The sequence below is a fragment of the Buteo buteo genome, chromosome 7 (assembly GCF_964188355.1).
Source record: "Buteo buteo chromosome 7, bButBut1.hap1.1, whole genome shotgun sequence".
Taxonomy (NCBI): domain Eukaryota; kingdom Metazoa; phylum Chordata; class Aves; order Accipitriformes; family Accipitridae; genus Buteo; species Buteo buteo.
Genome location: NC_134177.1, coordinates 32,281,703 through 32,302,475, shown reverse-complemented (window position 1 = coordinate 32,302,475; position 20,773 = coordinate 32,281,703). Strand labels below are relative to the sequence as shown.

The following is a 20,773-nucleotide window of genomic DNA, read 5'->3' as shown; positions in this document are numbered from 1 at the left end:
CCTCCAGCCTTCTTGCTGGCTGGGCATGAGAAGCTGAAAAATCCTTGACTTGGTATAAACACTACTTAGCCACAACTGAAAACGTCAGTGCATTACCAAAATTATTCTCATACTAAATGCAAAAACCAACATTATACCAGCTACTAGGAAGAAAATTAACTCAAACCCAGACAAAACCAGGACAGAAGGTTAGCTTTTTTCACAACCATTAAGTATTTTGGTCTCTGCAAATCTGACTGGAACTAAAGCTTAAACTAATATGACATTATTTACTTTCTAGCTTACATACCAGTATTATTTATGCCAACAGAGCAGATGCAACAAGCCTAATTCCCATGTCTGCTTTCACAAAAATGTTGTACACAACAAAACCATCAATATATATTTTATTGTGCCTCGAGTATCTAACAGAGCACAAGACAGCTAGGAACCATACTTGAACAAGCATAAATGATGATCATTTGCACATTTCCTGCAACAAATGCAATTGTTTCCAGTATAAATTCTATGGAGGAGCTAGTATATATTCAAAATAGTTTTCTCAGTTTTAAACTTACCATAAGCACTTTAATGTATTAACAGCTCCCACATATCTTGAAATGTCATCTCTACATACTAGAGAAATTAAAAGGCGTGGATTTTAAAATTCACACAATTGTTAATTATTATTGTTGAAAGAGAATGGGAAGCTTGTGTGTGTACATATATATAAAAAAATGTTGCATTTCCTTTCCAGGAAAATCTCTGTCCTCCACTAAACGAGAGGAAAAAAAAAAATCTTACTCTCAGACTAATAGTCTCAATCTGTAATACCCTTTTAGCTGTCATAACTGCTGCAGAAGGCCTGTAAACATATTAGGTTTAACAGAAAAATTACAGTCTTATGCAACACTACACACATTTTGGAAAAAACAAAAGTACCACCAGAAAGCATTATTAGTATCAGCACTAGCTGTGCACTTTCGGGGGGTGGGAAGTTTACCTGAAAGTGTGCGAGGAACTTCTCCTTGTAGAGAAATGTTGGCCTGGGGCATAGCCATAGCCATGGGATTATCTACCTGAAATCCCAGTTTATACTCAACCTGTAACAATAGTTGGGAGACAGAAAACACGTAAGAAATCTCTACAGCAGTAAAAAGAAATGCTACATACCTTTTCATAATTCTTGAAATTAAAACCACTGTAGCTTATTTTCAAAGAATGCTGGTGATTTTAGGTGCCCAAATTCAAGGTTTCTTATATGAAGTCTAAGTATCAGACTTTTGTAACAGTTCAAATTAAGAAAGCCAAAATAGAAGCCACTCTTGAAATCATTCTTGAAAATTTGGGGCAGAATTTAAAGTGCCATATTAAAAACAAAAACAAAACCCCCAAAAACACACCACAAGCCTCACTTGCTGATACTTTTAAACTTACTTGTTCGAAAGCCAGTTTGTTAAAACTATGGGAATTCAAAAAAATTCCCCTTCCTCTAGTCAGTTTTATAACCTACACAGCCAAAATTGCTTACAAACAGTTTATTCAACTACAGGCAAGATTTTGTTTATTTTGTTTCCACTTAAGAAGCTGATTCTGCATCAAAAAGTACAGGACCTATTGTAACTAAGTCATAAGCTCCTGTTGGAAATTCATCCTATCCCTCCATACTCACTTGAACGAATTTGGTTTGACTTTGTTTGCCCCATTAGTTTATTTTTTTTTCCCTTTCTAAAACATAATAGGATGCATTTATGTTTTCAATTTATTTTTCAGTCAAGATGCCAAGTGTAGAAACATAACCCAGTTTCTGAGCTCCTATAAGCTGCACTACACCCATCCTACAAACTTAGCACAGAAGATGCTGAGTGGTGCAATCACAGCAGTGGAAGAGGGCTACACAAGCTCAAAAATTCCTATTAAAAATTCACAGACAGGCCCAAGGAAACTCAGGGCAGGGACAGTGATGCAGGTAGCTCATGGCTGAAATTGTAACATGAAAACTCCTTCAAAGGTCCTACTCAAATGGCAAGTGACTGAACTGCCTGTGAAGGTGGAATACGATATCAAGTGGAAGGGCTGGCTTGCTCTCTACCCCATACCATTGCAGGCCAAAATTCACATCTCATAAGAAGTTACACCTCAAAGGGAAGAACGCTGGCAGAAGGAATCTTCAGAAATTGCATTGGTGGAGTTGTTAAATACTACTGTTCCTACTGCAGTCTTTCCTGCTTAAGGACAGAAGAATAACCATCACTCAAGTTCAAAAAAAAAAATAATCTGGCAGAGACTAAACTGATCATTTCATATACAAAAATAAGTTGTTAAGTAACTGGAAATCCTTCAAAATGTAAGAGCATACGCAATCTTTATGACAGCTGTTGCTGCATGCTCCAGCCACAGTGATTAAGTGAAACAAAAATCCTTTTCCATCCAATCGAGGCTCACTAATAACATACTAGATGCTACTTTTATAGGTTCTTCTTGTCTCCAAACATATGTTTCTAGAAATCTCTAGAACACAATTGCTCTACATTTGATTTCCAGAGGCTTCAGTTCATGGCTGCCCCTTCTGTGTATGCAATGCACCACCAGAAGAGATTCCGCAGCCAGTAGTTTGTACATATACACACAGATTGCAAGAAGTAAAAAAATACTTCAAAAGAAGTGCTTAACCTTTCTAAACCAAAAAAAGGAACAGTTTGGATACATATCATCTTAACCTACTGCCTGCAATCACATAAATAATTCTTCTACTCCTAGCATACGTAAATTTTTGCAAAGGAAAAAAGCCATTAAATTATAATAGTTGGTATTCACTAAGCAATACAGATCCTGTATCAAGTACTCAAACAGAGAAGTTATGCTTCCTTACCTTGGATTTAGCATGCCAGCTGAAGTGAAGATTGTTGGTCTCGCTGGGTATTAAGAGATTGAAGGACAATGCATAGTGATTAACCACATCATTCCTCACATAAGACAACTCTGCATCAAGACCTGTAATGAGAAAGAAAAGAGTAAGACAGGGAAGAACAGGACCAGCAGTAATACATTGGAACAAACAACTCTACCACCAGCCCCATTTGTACTTGAATGTTTAAGCAAATACTTCCTCAAGTCCATAAATTCAATTGCAGGTTTGGAGATCAATGCTCATGCATGTCAGCATTAACAAGTGTGCTTCAAATTCTTACAAAGCAACAATTTCAGAAAGATGCCGCAAGCCTAATAAACAGGTAAAAGTTGGAATGTAATGAAGGAAACATAACTTTTCATAGAATCCTCCAAAAGAATCATTACAGACTTTCCTGAATGTACCCCTGTCTGCTTCTGGAAGTCACAGGTTCAGTTTTGCTCTTATTTACAACTGTGTACACTCAAAACAAACTGCTTTGCATTATCAGCTTGTTAATTGCAGGTAATTCTTCCTGGAATAGCTCATTTCCTGAGCCTGAGACACATAAGCACTATGGAATTAACTTCAAGGTAATTAGATGATAACACAAAGCACACAGTGAGAGGAGGAATGACATTTGTACAGGAAGTAATACTAGTATTTTATGTCTACCCTTTGCTTTCTGAACATTTTAATAAACCTAAAGAATTGAAAGACCCACAAAACTATTTATTATAGAGCACCAAGGTGCATTTTCCTAAACAAGACACATAGTCTGATATTAAAAATACTGAAGCTGTCATTATCTTTTGCAGCACACGTTCCAAGGTCACACTGAATACAGGGTAGGACCCTACAGCTTGCCCTGGGTGTCATTAGCAATTAGTTAGTGGTAAAGTAAGCACTCCAAGTTAACCCCCTTCCCTGCAGTTGTAAAATTAATCCCAGTTCCATATCCTTAGGACAAAACCATACTGTATTTGTAATCAGTACCATTTTGTCCTGTCTTATACAGCTTTTCCTCCATCGCTCCCAGTTAAATGCTATCCAGGCTGAGCAAGATATTGGCATGCTAAGAGAACAACTGGGCAAATCAGACACAGGTGCATGCTCCAAGGATGATCTACACAGAGGGAACTGAGTTCAATTAAAATATTCACAGTACAATTGGGAACATAAATAATGGAGTTATTTTTATTATGGCTAGAAAGTCAAGAAAACTGGAGAGGCTGTGACTCCAAGACGACAGCATTTAAGGCATCCTGAAATTACTCCAAGAACCTAGGAAATCATGAAAGGTTTGGTTTTGGTTTTTTTTTTTTAAAGAAAGGAAAAAAAAATCAGAGATAACTATTGAACTGTGTAGACAAGCTGCATTTGGAAAGGGAGAATTAGCTTGAGTGGAAAAATTCCTATTTAGTGCAAAAACTGGGCACAGATCAGTGCAAAGTGATAAGCATTCTCTTATTCCAGAACTTGATTTAATCCACTTTGTTTTCACAAGATATAGAAATGCAGCCAAGACATTCCTCTTCATTCTTGTTGCTGTTAACCATTTTTACTCCCTGCTGGCTCATTAGCATCCCAAAACTTAATCAAAACCCAAGAGTATATAATCACAGATACTGGGGAGTGGCAAGAGGGAGAACCCTAGAGACTGGATGCATGAAAGGAATCAACAGAATGGAGTAATCCCAGGGAGAAATGCTCTCAAAAAAGATCTTGAATGAAAAAGATGGAGATGATGCCTTAAATGCTGAATGTAATCAGCCTGAGTATATTAAAAAAAAAAGTTAAACCTTTCTTCTCCAATTTGTCCATATTTCCACTCAATAAATGGCAAATGCAAAAGCATATCCACCAGTAAAGTAGGGAGGAGGGAGAAGCGCGTGCACACACACCTTGAAACAAAATAAAACCCTGAAAACACATAAAAGAAACAGCAAGCTTCCAAAATAGCTTTTTACATGTGTACATGTTTATACATGAAATCTCCCTCAGATTTAGAAAACATGGAAGGAACATGGAGAAGAGCTCACAACTATCAGGTACTTGTCATGACATCCGATCAAGAAGATGGGAAGCTTTAAGGGCATAAACTTACTAAACAAAGTATTCAAATCAAACCTGGTAAGTACAAGCTATCAAAAAAAAAATTAGGACAAAAAGATTAGCAGGTGAAACAATGCAACTGGAGCAATGAAACTGCTTTTAGAATGAAGAAAATCTTCTCTTCCTGATAAATGGTCACACCAGCAATTAGAGGTTCACAAAAACAACATTTCAGAATCTGTGTCCACACCAGACAAGCAAGCTCCCATCTCCCTACCTCCAATCCACCACAGTACAGTTTTTCTTCCAGACCATCCTTCCATCCCTAATTTTTCATCCCCTCGCTGCCTCCCCCACCTCCATCCTGAATTCCTGAAGCACTCTGTCAATATAATTTATCTCAATCAGGCCAGCAAAACACAGAAAAAATTGCAGTTGAACCTGCCAGTCAAAAAAAGCACCTTGGCTATGCTCTGGGCAGGCAGCCAGGCAGGCAGGAAGGTGTGTTCTGCCCGACACAAAGGAGCCCAGGTACTGATCGCCAGCGATGCCAGGAGCTGCACCACGTCCCAGCCGTAAGAGAGGGCACTGGGAAGGTACGTACATAGAGGTAAGCAATTGTGCAGGGCACTGCAGCAAACAGCAGCAAAAGCCAGAGGCGTAGCTCACTGATCAGCTGTGTGAGCTGAGTGTTCTTGATGCAAGCTGCCATCGCTTTACTCATTGCATTCCTGGGCTTCCTCCATTTTGTGAGTCTTCCACTTAGAGGAAGAGAAAATTTCCTGATACCCACAGAAGTTGCAAGGGCAATGCTGCAGCACCGTGCATGCTCAAGAGCTCCACAGCGGGTGGACTCCAGACTTGTACAGTTAGTAGATTTTAGCCAAGATAAAGTATGCTTTTCTCAACGCCACATGGGTTGCACAGGTTAAATTCTTACCAAGAAAAACCACAGCACAGCCTGCCAGGCTCCAATAGCCCTGCGCTGCTGAAGACAGAGGATGAGGATACCACTGCAAACACACTGGGTAGATCACATCTAACACCTCTCTTCCCACAAGTTTGGATCAAGAGGACAATGATCAGCCTCAGTGAAATGTCAAACAGGTTCAGTTATGTTCACTGAGTATTGGCTGTGAGCTACCTCTATTCAATCAGACACTTTGTTCCTTGTTATCTACATACCTTTTTATATGCAATGAAATTGTGCCTCCTCACTGCTGAGATTTCCAGATTGATTAAGTGCTATTATTAACTCTCTCTGGAGTAGACATTAAAAATCATTAAGGAGTTTGCAGAAAACACTTTAGGCTCCATTACCACAACAGTTTAAGTCTAACTCAGAATTGCTTTAATTCTGCATTTCACTTTTTTTCTTCAGACATGCATACTTACACCTGCCTTGCAACGTTACTTATTTAAACCTTCAGCAAGCCAAGTTCAAGGAGTCAAGCTAGCAAAAAAGTGGGGGAACACTCCTCAAACTCCCTGAACTAGTGAGGATCCTCAGGAGCACCCCATATGGGGGGGGGGGGGGGGGCAAGACTGCAGCAGCACTAACTTAGATGGAGCTTATACTAAAATAGTACTGTTACCATACTCAGATAGTCTAGGCTTTTTTTCAAAGCATGCTTTGGGCATAGGTAGCTTCAAAAGATGGTATCAAATTAAGCAAGTCACTGTCAATACACAGCCTAAGCCAACAACCTCAATTTTTTACTTTTTTTAAAACATGTAAATCTCTTTCAAACACAGTAGCAGCATTAAGATGTCATCAGCCTGCATAGCAAGTTGCTGAGGAAAGTAGGACACTTTAAGTAGGACACATACACCAGCACCCTGGAACAAACCCAAATTGGTATGTAATGTTTTTATGTCATGTATGGAATGATAAAAGGAGAAAACAGGTAGCTCTAGGAGAAAAACACAGATCATTACAAACAGCTAGAGAAAATGGGCAGTTCTTCAATAACCGTTTTCTAGGCAAAGCAGTAAAATATAAAGAAAGGGGTGGAGAACCTTACAAAGAAATACCAAAAAATTGTTGCATTACATGAACTGCAGGGGAGGAAAAGAAGCTTTTCAGAAATGCTTCTATTGATTTAAGCAGTATATTGGCGATCAAGGATGAACAGTTTTAAAATATCAGCTGCAGTTCTGCTTTGGCAAGCCTCCTTAAACAAGTCTACATGCAGACAATGCACAACACTATAGGGTCTAGTTTCTCATTACTCGGACTTGACTAGCCTACACCAACCCACGTGAAAACAGTAAGACCAATGCTCTGCTTTGATTTCAAGGAAAAACCACCACCCTTTTACCCAGGCAACCCCTAAATCTCATTATTAACTTCCACATCTTTGTGCCTCCCACCCTTGGGCACAAACTTGAAAGAATAAATTAAAGTTGAACACAAACAAAAAGGTAAATTTAGGCAGCACCACAGAGAAAGTCTGTGATTCTTTGCACTGTTTAACATAACAAAACATCTGAAGAAGCTCAGAAAGGAAGGGGAGAGACCAATTTTTACTCCCAAATGCAAAAGATGCTGGGCAGCCCTTGTGTTCATGACAAAATTGAATCATGTCAGTCTAGCAGCCTAACAAAACACTTCTTTTCAAACGTCCTTGTGCAAATGCAGTCTAGCTTCTACCTCTTTTTCACCACAATATATGAAAGAAACTTGCCTCTCTCAGCATGGGAAAAATGAGATTTTATTTTTATGAAGCAAATCTATCCTACAACACACACTAGTAATAATGCATTCTTCTTAAAGACAACGACAGTGTTCAGGAGTCTGTTACCTGGGGTTACACTTCATTACTTAATTACTTCATCATAACATAATTCTGGCAGGTTTTGTCTAAAATCAAGAGACAGAAACTGAATGTACAATGTCAGAGTTAGAAGAGATTGCTATTAGACTAGGGCTAACATTCATATTGCAAAAAGTAGTATTTCATTAAAAGCAATCTGGTAACGATAGCTGACATAATTGGCTCTCCCAGCTGCCTACCCAACCCTCTGGTAGATTACTGTCTGTACAGAAATGACTGAATTTAGTGCCTGTTTTCTTAATACACTAGTCTGTAATTTGTAAGAGTTTCTTCCTAAGCAGCTGAGAAATGTTGCAGTGCAACATCAAACCACCACAGCCTTCACACCGCAAGCCACTCCTGCTTCCTGACTCACAAGCACTGAAATAAGTTAGAGTTACACAGTTAAACAAGTTATTATCTTTATATAAATATTCTATTCGTTCAGAGGTTTACGTGCTCCAGAGAACGATGCCTCCAATCCCGAGCAGCTCATCTGGGTTAGCCCTCTGGCTGGACCAGAAGCTTCCACTCCAGAGTGAACATCAACATGAAAGAGTATGAACCTCAAGCTTCAACATCCCTTCACCACCATCCACTTCCCAAGTCTGTGCAACCTACCGCATAAACACACAGGATTCTCCCAGCATCAGTTTACCTTGTTGAAGAAAGATTCCCCCCCCTTCCATTTTCCTTTCATTCAAAGTGCACCATAAGTCTGAAACACTGACTTTAAATCCTAAGCTTTCCTTTTTTTGCAACAGGTTCTACAAACGCGCGCTGGAAAAATTCTGCTGTTTTCACACCATCAGCCTAAGCACAAGGAAACATGGCTGAAGAATTTAAAAAATCAGCTCTTGACTACTGAAACAATTTATTTTTTTCAGGGTAGAACACCTTCCCAGAGCAAGCCTTCTTAGTTTGAATGTATTTAATTATTTCACTTAAACAGTCAGCTTACACTGGGCTGAAACTACAACTGGGAATTAAAAAAAAAAAAAAAAAAGATGAAATCAAATACGAATGGATCCACATGGATCAATTTCATTTAGAAAACAGCAAATGATTGGAAATGTAATACTAAGCATCTGAATATATATACACACACATAAAAAACTTCTTATATCCTATTTATACACATCCAGTATATACAACAATGAAAGTGAACCTTCCTTTAATAAAACAGATTATAGCCTTCTACTTGCATTTTTACTTAAGTTTTCCACAACGGTACGGTCTGCCAGTTATAGCTGTTGGTCAGGAATTTAGACTGAAATACTTGCTTTGAAATGTCTCACAGCCCATGAGTCTCTGGAAAAGATGACCGATGAAAAGTATCCCAGGAAAAAAAAAAGTTAAATATTATGCAACGCGAAGATGATGAAGAAACAGCTTTTCACTCTCTTAAGACAGGTGCCCAAGAACATCAAAGGATGTTGTTCAGTATCAAGCTTGACAGACAAATCGGCAGGCACAAATCCAGCCATACTCACTAACACACTTTCTACCTTTTGCTTAGAAACATTTCTTCCCTGACTGTTGAATAGTCCTTCCCCTTGTCACCCACCTGACACTTAGAAAAAAAAAAAAAGACAAAAGAATCCCCCATTTGGGGGGGCATGAAGTTCTACATGAAGTTCTTCATTGCCTACATGCATCTATCTTGCCAAAGAGTTCTCCAACCCACTTTTCTAAACTTTGCTAGAAAGAAGCATCTTATAATCCAGTACCATGGACCTTGCAGGGAAAAAAAAAATAATTCCACAGTATCAAGTGCATGGAAAACAGACCAGAAACAAAACCACAGCCTGACACATCACCAAAGCATACTGAAACATGCAAACTCCTTGCGGAATTGCTCTAACATTAGCTTGTTAACATAACAAGCACACTGATTGGCGAGGCTCCAGAATTAAATCCATTCTCACCTTCACAGAAAACCTCTCCCACCAGAGGCTGATGCCTCATTGTGAATAGCAGGGTTGCTTTGCAAGCTCACCTAACTCCACCCAGCAGTAGCAGAGAGCATATGGACTATGGTTATTTACACAAATGGCTTTGTTACCTGTGCAGAGTTAAGACCTCACAAGCTGGAGATGGAATACAATATGCAAGGCATTCAATTTGAGGAAATACTGAACATAACTTCAAGGCAATGATTGCATCCTTGAAAACCAAGCAAGATTCCCTAGCAGAAAATCTTAGTAGGAAGCTTCCCAACATCTAGCAAACAAGAGGAAAACCTGTTAGCTGAGAGCGCTATTAATTCCCCGTGAACCCTCACTGACAGGTCACCCACAATTCACCTTATTGATGCTGTTAAATAGAATTTGCAAGGCCAATACCACAGGCAAACAGGATTTTTCTCACTGAAAGGCCTTTCTGAAAGTCACAGAGCAGACTTCTTCCCTTCTACAGGAAGAAGCTTCCCCCAGGAGATGGCACTTGCTGAAGCAAAAGCGTAAGGAACTTTGCAATATTTAACTTAGCCCATACTAAAAAGATGTTCATTGTTCCTAGGACCCAACTGCTTGCCTTTTTGTTTGTCTCTGAACAGCTGCAACAATTACATTTCAACAGCCTGCCTGTTTATTCTTCTCTCCTCCTTCACCTACAGAAAAATCTTCATTTTTCTGATATGTAGGATATAAAGACCGCTGTGAAAACGGTTAGAAGATGACACTCTCCTTAATGGGGGGGGGGGGGGGGGGGGGGGGGACACACACCAAACCAACAACACATTTTACCTCAGAGCAGAATACAAGTAAACTCTGCTTCTGAGAACACCTTGTAAATGAAATTTGCCCATTTGAAACTTAGGAGAAAAAAAAAAAAGGAAAGAAAAGCTAGTAAAACTCCCAACAAAACCAGCAGTCACTTTGCTATTAATAGCCAGAACAGTGTACATGAGTCAGCTGAAGGGCTGATTCCAAAGGAAAGATGCAGTAGAGATGCACGAGATGGGTATTTGAAGGTAGCGGAAGATGAGTGCCAGCGACCTACACAGCAGGCAAGGGGAAATGGGACAGATGGGAGTAGGAATGGTGCAGATACGGAGTGGGAGGTGACTGAAAGAGAACTCTGTAATAAAAAAAAAATAAAGCTTGCTTTAAGGAGCAAATTAAACAACTTTATTCTTAGCACACGGAATGGTTAGGTATATTTATGAAATAAAAATTTAACTTATCAGTATTGGCAAATGTCTCAAATATTGTAACATGAAGTTTGATGCTCCTTTTGAATTAGAATGAAAGTAAACACTAAGAACAGAAAACAAAAAGATTCCATCCGCATGAACCACAGTTGTCCAAGAGCACAGACCTCGAAATAAAATAACTTCGGATCAAATGCTTACTAGTATCACAAAGCTTTTGAATTGAACTGCTGCATAATCTTCCCAGCCAAAAATCAAGGTTATGTCAGACATTTGGACTCATGAATAACGTGCATTTGCAGTATTTTAGTGTCACCTACCCAGAGAAGTTGTGCCACTTCATTTTTTAAATTTTTTTTAGAGTAATGCACCCACATGTTGATTCAGTTATCCGTGTAGGCAAGACCATAAGGTACAACAGCATAAGTCACCTTTAGAACTGTGTCCCTGCCAGTGGCCACGACTATTTCATTAACAAGTACCCAACTGAGTACAAATAAAATAAATAAAAAAAAATAAAAACCACACACCCCCTTCCCTCAATGCATCAGACTGCTCAGCCTCAAAACTCATGCTTTAGTTCTGTGACCAGCAGGACTTTACATCTGTTGAGACACTGGAAGACGTCCATCACAGTGACACTAATGCAAAACCAAGCTCCACGCGAACTAAAATGGGTCTATTCGCTTCTGAGGCAATCTCTGCACTCCGGAAAGCCATGGAGCTTAGGTTTTTTTTCTTTTATTAGGAATTACTCTACAAGGCCATCAACTAGCTTCATAAAAGCTAAAACAGTTTTGAGAGGATAACTATCTTTAGTTTATCAACCTGCTCAGCTTCACTGGTACCGCTGGCATTACGTATTCTGAGTGGCTGCAGCTTTTCAAGCCTACTAAGCAGCAGCTCCAATGCTTACGTTAGTGCTCTTATCTTTCCCAAGCAGCATGGTGAAATCAATATACCGATTAATTTAATTACAGCTATTCAACACTCAGTAAGTGGCAGCAAAATTCTAAAGCATCACATTAGTTTCATGCTGTTGCTTCTGCTCCCAGATCTCCAAAGCAGTCAGTGCAAATACATGAGTTATCCGCTTGAAAGAAGGACAAAGGCAGAGATGGAAGAGAAATAATGCGTTTGAAGCCTCTACCATTGCGCCCTTTGTACCGCCACAAGACATTTTCAGAGAGTGTTAGCGTTCATTCTTACATAGGATCTGCTGGTGCTGCTGCCATTCAGGGTGGGGGGTGGGGGGGGGGACAAAAGGAAAAAAAAATCAATTCATCAGGCACAACTCATTAAATGCACTTCACCCTTTACACATTCCCTGCTTTCACAGTTGAGACCTCAAGCACAATTTTAATACTGCACACTAAGTTACTAGAGGAATAGCCTCTAACTAAAGACCCTTCCACTGCAAGAAAAGTAGGAGCCTCAGTGATATTTCAGTCTGGATAGTTCAGGTAGGAATTAGTCATCAAGCAACCCCATTTTGCTAGAGCTCAGAACAACTGTGAACCAAGATACATTTGGAACTTGCCTCATTAATACAGCTTTTACAGTATCCAAACACAACTCTGAATAGCAGAAGGGGAGAAGAAAAACACAAGACTTCCCAAATACTTCATCTTTTAAAGTACCCACACACCAGAGTGTACAGTATAGTTGCCTTCACAGCTCCCACTCTCAGGAAAATGCCACACTGGGATTTTTCACGCCTGTGAGCATGATCCTTTATCTTTTGTATTTCCCTCTGCCCAGGTGGTGTTTAGGAGCAGTTTCAGTCCCTGACTTCCTCCCAGTAGTGAGTCCTTCTTGCTAGCTTTTCTCATGCATGCAGGAAGCTCTTTGCCTCCATTTCCTCTCCCTTGTTCCCATTCTGTCCACGCACTGGAGGGAGAGAGAGCATGTATTCGAAGAGGCCAAACGATCAACAACATGCTGCCAAACAGAATGCAGGTGTAAAACCACAGCAGTGAAGAACACAGCTTCGGGATTTGTTTCCCACCGCACCCCCTGCACCCCCATCAGCCTAGCCTTCAGTCTTAGAGGTCAGATTTCTTCCAAGTCCCTGACACATGAATGTTGCAAGAGCCACAAACATTTATCACTAGACAGACCTTGGCCTCTCGGGAGCTGAAATGGCTGCTTCCTCCCAGGGCTGAGTGTGGACAGAGTGCCACACGAGGAAGCCAAGCCGCCTGCCGCCCATGCAGCCTCTCCTGAAGAGCCAATCTGCAGAAGCAAATTGCTTTCTCAGGGTAGGATTCAGATGGAGCCCCCAGCATTTTTAAATCCTAACACATAAGCTGGTGTGATAAAGCAGGCCACGGAAATCAGCCACCCATCTCTGCAACACCAAGTAGATTAATACACACAGGGCATAAGTATTTCCCAGGCTTCCCTCTTAATGCAGTCACACTGAGTAAATTATTTCAAAGCAAACCTGACCCAGGCTAGAAGCTGCCTCCACTGGCATCACTCCCAATGGCCTTCCACAGGCTCTTTCAAACTTCTAGGAGCGTATTCTTCTGCCAGTTTGCAAGCATTACAAATATTGTAGTGGTTTTATATGACTACACACATCTCCAAAGAAACAGCTATCCACATGCTAGTTGAACTTTGCAAATTGGAAGTAAGGTAATAGAATGGAAAAGGACAGAGGAACCCCAAATGCAGCTTGTTCTCATAAACCTCAAAACAATACTGACATGAACCATGGTACTCAGTAAATCAGACAGACAAGCATCCAAGTGCACTGAAAGGCTCCAAAACAAAAACAGATTGCTCAGCTCCATGATGCAAGTAACTTGTCACAACCTGCTGCAGCTTGCAAGTGGCCAGATGTTGCTGCATGCACCCTCCAAATGCCTTGCCAGCCTTAATCCCTCCATTTCTCCAAAGCAGACTTGAGTTACATTCACCTGCAACACTAAAAAGCCCATCTAATAAGCACCAATCATGGACTATCATTAGGATAAAGGGCTTTACCGGGCAAGGCAATAAAAAAGTTATCCTAAAAACAGCACTTCCAATTAAGTGGAACATATCAGAATATTTTCAGGCCATCATCAGCAATTCAGTTTTGTTACAGTGCATGGCATCTGTCAAGATTAGAAGCTTGCTTTCCATCCAGCAGTGTGCACCTACAGTAATCTTTAAGTCCCTTTCAAATGGTAAAACGAAGCATTAACATGCAGGTTTTTGCACTTCTGCAAAGACAGGCATGTAGACCATAGCAACACAATGCTTATTTTTGCATACAACATGCAAAAAGCTACCATTCTTCAGAGTCAAGCACTTAAAAGCTAGAAAACTAAGATTTAAGAACAGAACCAGATTCTGAACTGCAGGTCACATACCACATAGACACCTGCTTCAGGAGCTTAGGGTACTCAAACATACGCTCTTCAGTGGACATCTCATCCTTCTGCAGCTACACAGAGGTTCTTTGATTTTTTCTGTCCTAAAGAGGCACCATGTACAAGCACCTGTAAGTTACCCATCTCGCATGGAAATTTATCTTGGGTGCTACTAACAAAACTCACAGCACTAGCTCACTAGTGGTGGTCTAGGTAGTGATGCTGTCAAAGACAGGCATGGGTAGGCTTTTAACAAGGCCCTGAGGCGTTTCAAGAATCACAAGAAAGAAATACTTCAACCTTTCAATAATTTGAACATCCAGCTGATCCCAGCACACTGAATTTCAGCTCCCTTTCATAACAAGGGCAACTAACCAGGTGACAGACAAAGGAACAAGAGGATTTCCAGTCACAACAAACGCAGTGCAAGCACCATAAAGCACTTTTGACATGAACTCCTGTTGCTAGCTCCCCAAAATGGTGACATTAAGCAAGCTGTTCCACACTACAAAATTAAGACATCACTTGATCAACTGTTGCATTAAGTAGGAGATGTTTAATCTCTATCTGAAATTCACAAAGCTGCATTTGGTCAGTAATTTACCAGGGCTCTGCTCAGGCCTGGTGAGGCCACACCTGGAGTACTGGGTCCTGTGCTGGGCTTCCCAATACAAGAGACACAGAGCTACTGGAGAGAGCCAGCAAGGACCACAAAGATGATTAAAGGGACTGGAGCATCTCTCCTATGAGGAGAGGCTGAGAAAGCTGGGGCTGTTCAGCCTGGAGAAGAGAAGGCTCAGAGGAATCTCATCAACATACATAAATATCTGAAGGTGTGTGCAAAGAGGACAGAGCCAGGCTCTTCTCAGTGGTACCTGGTGACAGGACCAGAAGCAACGGGCACAAACTGAAACACAGGAGGGTCTGTCTTGAACATCAGGAAAAATTATTCTGCTGTGATGGTGACTGAGCACTGGCACAGGTTGCCCACAGAGGCGGTGGACTCTCCATCCCTGGAGATGTTCAAAAGCTTCTGGACACAGTGCTGGACAACTGGCTCTAGGCAGCCCTGCTTGAGCAGGGGGTTGGACCAGATCAGCTCCAAACATCCCTGCCAACCTCAACCACTCTGTGAGTTAGCAGCACAATTTAAAAAACAAACAACCCACCCTCTGCTGTAACAGAGTTTTGCATCAATTTTGCATCTTGCAACCAAACAACTCATTTTAGTAAGCTGCACACTGGCTTCAAATGAAATTCTAGAACACATAAGAAAAAGTCACGTAAGCGTTAAATTAATTTTACTCTGTAATTAAGCAAGTGCAAATATAAAACCAACAGAAGACAGCATTCAATATGATTATGCAGAAGAAATTAGGCCAAAGAATACTAAGTTTGCAAACTCAATGCAAACATTGTAGGACTTCTGACTTTAAGATTCTCCTGTAATTCTAATTTAGCCCCCTCATATGTATGCATTATGATAGCCCTTAGTTACATTATAACATAGTATTTTCCCCCATGGAACTGAAGTCACATTTGGAACTCAGGCTAGACCTGTCTGTAAAAAGAACCAAAGCCATGTGATGACAAGGGCTATCCACAAGACCAATTTCACAGCTGAAAGGTACGTATTCTACAAAAAAACACCCCTGCAAGAACAGAAAGGATTGTCCTCAGTGCTTAAGCATCTTGTTGCTGCCATGAACAATTACGCGCCATCTCATGAACGCCACAAAAAGAACCGCCTGCAATGCAAGAAAAACCACTTAAGACAAATTTTCCCAGGCAGCTATTCATTCTGGTCCTCATACTCAAGAGGGTATAACCCAAGGTCTCCTGTGAGGCTGAGCTGCTGGGAACTCACAGCTGAAGGTCTAAGAGATATACCATGAATGCATTAAGTGCTAAATAATGCTCTGTACTTTAAACAGACCAGATAAAATCCTTAATTATTAAAGCTAGCTACCTAATATTAATGGGTGTTTTTCACCTTATTCTCTAAACCTTAGTTCATTACCTGCAAAGCAGGGATACATGTGCCTTTGTATCACAGGATCCTGTGAAAAGCAGATCAATGGAGCATTTCAACATTAGGCAAACACCACATTCTGATTTCACAGGAAAATTTGAATCAAAGTCACTAAATCAAGTACAGACCTACTGAATAACTCATCACTACTTTAATACCATCTGCCCTGCGTGTTTAGCATCACAGGGCAGTCGCTGGAAAAAAGTGATACGAGCAGGTGGTATTATCATGCCTATATAGTTAGCCACTCCATAAAACTAACACTACTTTTCTCAGGTTTATGCACAGGCCAAAAAAAGATTGTCCATATGAACCAACTCCAAAAAGCTACAGATCACAGTGCCCAGAGAGTTCACGGACACCCCTAAAAAGGGTTGTGGTGCTCTGGATGTCTCTCTCCAGCAAGCAACACTTCTCTTCCTGCCCCCTGACTCTCCATCACCCTGTACCTCACCTGTGCTCTCACTCAAACACCTCTGGCTCCCACTGCCATCGTTGAAGTCATCTCAACCAAGTCCCCTTAACTAACTCCTCTCTCTCTCTTTCTACCTTTATCCCACCTATCACTGAATCCTGCCTGGAGTGAGTGGAATCTGACACATTCAAGTATGTGAAAACCACAATTCCCACCCCCCGCCCCCCAAAGGCTTATAGTTTGGATGGCTGCGAACATTTTCCATGGGAATGGCAAGAGGTATTTCTGATGGAGACACCAGCTGCCTGCCATATACCAAGTCCTGCTTTCAGATCATGAGAACTCTGCAGCTTTTCAAAATAAAAATCCATCTCACACAACAAGACAAGCCCGTTTTCTCTAGTTTTCTTCTCTGTAAAGTTCTGAAGATTTCAAAACAATTCATCCTAAGGCAGACACATGGTCAGAATCACATAGCCTAATGGTGGAAATCTGGCAAAGCATACAGGAAAGTAGCGGGTAGTTTTCACTATAAACCATAGTATCTGTCCTGCCTCCACGCCACAGAAAGAACAGCAGCCACAAATAATCTTAAGCAAGTCACTATTTCATTTACAAGAGCCACAACCTAATTAAAAACACAGGCCATGGTTCTGTAAGACACCAAACTCTGGTTTTGAGGAGAGCAGAAGCACTGTAATGCGCCACTGAACTGGTACAGCCTCACTGGTGGAGAGACCACGTGTGGGTATGGCCCCACAGACCTTACACCAGACCCTGTGGATGCTCCAGCTTTGCACAGAGAACGCAGCATATCACTGTCTATGGCTGATTTAACAGACACACAATCACATGCTTACATTTGTTCCAAATCAAATTTGTGATCTAAAGATGTATGGGGATGATATTAAGAAGCATGAAAACACACCACAGGCTGTAGTAACTCCACGTAACATTTGGGTTTATGAGCATTTCAGAAAGTCTAAGAGTTTTCTGTTCAACCACAGCAAGACAGTAACAGACAGAGTTTGTTTAGAAACAAAAGGTCAAAGAAACTAGTTTCTATATTAGCAGCTTCACTGAACCTAATGGTTTGCTTCACAAGCAACGTCATTTTCCTATCTGCTGTGAATGACTATTCTAGCATCTGCTGAACCCTGGCTTTCACCAAAGAAGTTACAGAAGCTGAAACACCTCCCTGCTCTTTCAAAGTTCATGCACACCGATATCAGCACTTAAACCATAAACTTGATTGTATGTAAACACAATTCAGATACTACAAAACTGAGCATTTTAAAATTGCTTGTTTTGTTTTCAGAAGTGTGAAAAAGTGAAACAAACCTGTCCATCCCTTTGGACTTCGATTTGCCTGTGAGATTTGATTGCCTGTGTCTAGATGCCTCGTTAAACTACACCTTACCTACAACAGCTAGTACGTGTAAAGGATGCCCCTAAAATTAAATCTGCTCATGCCAACAACACAAGGTAAATCTTGAAAGTTTCATTTACAACAGATTTCTAGGGATCCGAATCCCACTAACTGAAAAAGTGCCAGTTTATCTCCACATTAGACTCCAATTTATCCAAGCTTTTGGGGTCGCAGAAGCAGAACTGATCATTAAGTGTCAGATACTCAAAGTGATATAAAACAGCTACAGACAGCCTGAGTAATAAGTGACTTTAGCCACATTAGCAACAGACACCCACAAGGGAGGTTACAGGATGCAATTTAACTTAAATATAATAATAACAGCAGATCTTCCCTTCTCAGTTGATACTCAATGATTAATAATTATGCTAGTGGACCATGGAAGTCTGAGCAAATCCAACTAATACAGATTTCAGGCACTAGACTCAGGGTAGCTCAGACCTTACCATTTGGTATTTCCAAGATTAACTACTTGTTTAGAAACTCAGCTAAACAGCAAGCCTGACATTTTTATCCTCTATCTGTAACAGAGCATCTGGCAGCAAGCACATGCAATGTAAAAATGACAGCAACAGAACACTAATCACCAGAGCAAGCCATAAGGGAAAAAAATGTTTACAGTGTTATTCACTCACCAGGTCCCCTGTCCCCTGACTTCGACCAGCTACGTGCTTACAGTGTTCAAATTAACTGGAGATATTTTTATTTTGGCCATTTGATGCAAATACAGGCTTGCACTGCTTGTTTTTCAGCTTACAGAGATACAGGACACTTGCTGAAAAACAAATCACTGGGGATACCAACCCATTTGTTTTGAGACTCCAGCCACCAACTCTAAACAAGAGCTTAAGCAAGCCAAAGCCTACAGAAAACAAATCTTTGTTTAAATCAGAGACTCTCCAAGCACAAAATTACGGTGAAAGCCTTCTGCAGCAGGCCAGATCAGGGACTTCATGAATTATCTCCAAGTACTTCTGCAGCAATTGTCAGCCTGCCTAGAAATTACGATTCCTTTCACACACGCACCCAATTATTGCCAGGTCTCCTCTCTGCCCTCTGAATGTCACTCGCCTTGCTAATTAAATAACAAGCCTGAACTCACCTTTTCCAGGGCTTACCCTGCTCCCACAGGGCACCATCCCCAGTCACTTGGACCTAGGGAACCGCTCACCACCAGGATAAAGCCCAGGACCCCTTCCTTCCCCCAGCCGCACACAGGCAGGGCAGCACAGAGACTCTTTCTTGACTCCTCAGACTCCTCCATTCTCCCCATGATACCCTGCTTCCCCACCCTATAGAACGCCACAGAGAGCCCCCAATTCACCCCACCCAACACCCAGAGATGCCCCATCCCCTCCTAAGCCCCAGGTCCTTCATACCTGCTCACAGCCCTCTCCATCCTCCCCTACACCCCCTGACCCGCCTCCCTCGCAACAGTCCCACAGACATCCCCGTTGCCTCCTGGACCCCCACAGCCACCACTCCGGTCCTCCAGTCCCACTGACCCCCACCATCCCCACCCCAGTCCCACAGACTTCCCCCACCGTCTTCCAGACCCCCAAGCTGCCACCCCACCCCCACAGAACTCCCTTCATCCCCTCTGGGCTCCCGGACCCCCAACACCCCCTCAGTCCCACAGACCCCTCCACCATCCCCAGCCCCACAGGCCAGCGTCTCGCCCCCTCCCCCCCCCCCGGCCCCCACCCCACTCACCGATCAGCCGGCGCACCTCCTCCTCGCTCAGGTAGAGGCTGAAGCTGGGCCCGGGACCGGCGGGGGGCCAGTCCGGGGGCCCCGCGGCGTGCGGGCCGGAGCTGGGGCCGGCCTGGCCCTCGGCGCCGGCGGGCAGAAGCAGCAGCAGCGGTAGAAGACGGAGGAGATGGCGGCGCGGGCCCCGCGCCCGGCAAGACCACGACGACGACGACGACGACGGCCGCCGCCACCGCCCCGCGCCCGCCTCCCCCGGCGCCGAAAGGGGCCGGCCCCGCCGCCGCCGCCCCCCGCCGGGCTCGCGGCCCCCGCCCCGGCGCCCCGGCACCATCGCTCCGCGGGGAGGCAGGCGGGGAGGCAGGCAGGGACCGGGGAGGGGGGGTGGGGGGGGAAGGCAGGGAGGGGACCCCCCCGCCCCACCGAACCCCTCACACGCCGCGGCCGCCAGTCCCCGCCCCGCCGCTCATGGCTGCGCGCGCCCGACGCCGCCGCTGGCGCCGCTTCCTCCGCGGCGCCGCACGCCCCGCCCACGCCCCGCGCACGCGCGGCCGCGCCGCCCCGCCCCTCCAGCAGCGCGAGGAGCGGCCGCCGAGAGGGAGGGCGGGCGGCCTCTCACCGCCGCCTCAGGGGCTCCCCCTCGGTCCCGGCTCGGGGGGAAGCGGGTGTCCTCTCCCGCCGGGTGTCGGGGAGCAGGAGGAGGAGGAGGAGGAGGAGGAGAAGGGGGAGAGGGGGCAGGCCCCGCCCGGCCCCTGGTTCCTGCCGGTGCCTCACAGTCTCAGTGCCTGGCGCCTCGAGGGTCTCTGGGCTCGTTCCTGAGGGAGGGCTGGAAGGGGGTGAGCACCACACCGCAGGCAGCCCGCCGAATGGCCTCATGCTCGCCTTTAGCCCCCTACACGGCCCTCCTTCTCATCCATGCCATCTCCTCCTCACC

The 20,773-nt window shown here is 43.1% G+C and overlaps 1 protein-coding gene across 3 annotated transcripts in view; it reads right to left on the bottom strand.

The window, feature by feature from the left end:
* The window catches only part of RYK (receptor like tyrosine kinase), a 64,529-nt gene extending 44,195 nt beyond the window's left edge, over positions 1-20,334 (bottom strand). For 2 of the 3 annotated variants that reach the window (XM_075032234.1, XM_075032235.1), the window contains exons 1-3: positions 19,846-20,333; positions 2,852-2,973; positions 983-1,082 (exon numbers count right to left, since the gene is read on the bottom strand). In XM_075032234.1, coding sequence (XP_074888335.1) covers positions 983-1,082; positions 2,852-2,973; positions 19,846-20,173 — 550 coding nt within the window. In that variant the 5' untranslated portion in view covers positions 20,174-20,333. Of the gene's footprint in view, positions 1-982; positions 1,083-2,851; positions 2,974-19,845 lie in introns of all 3 variants that reach the window. The other variant, XM_075032236.1, reaches the window with a different exon arrangement.
* Positions 20,335-20,773: the final 439 nt, after the last annotated feature.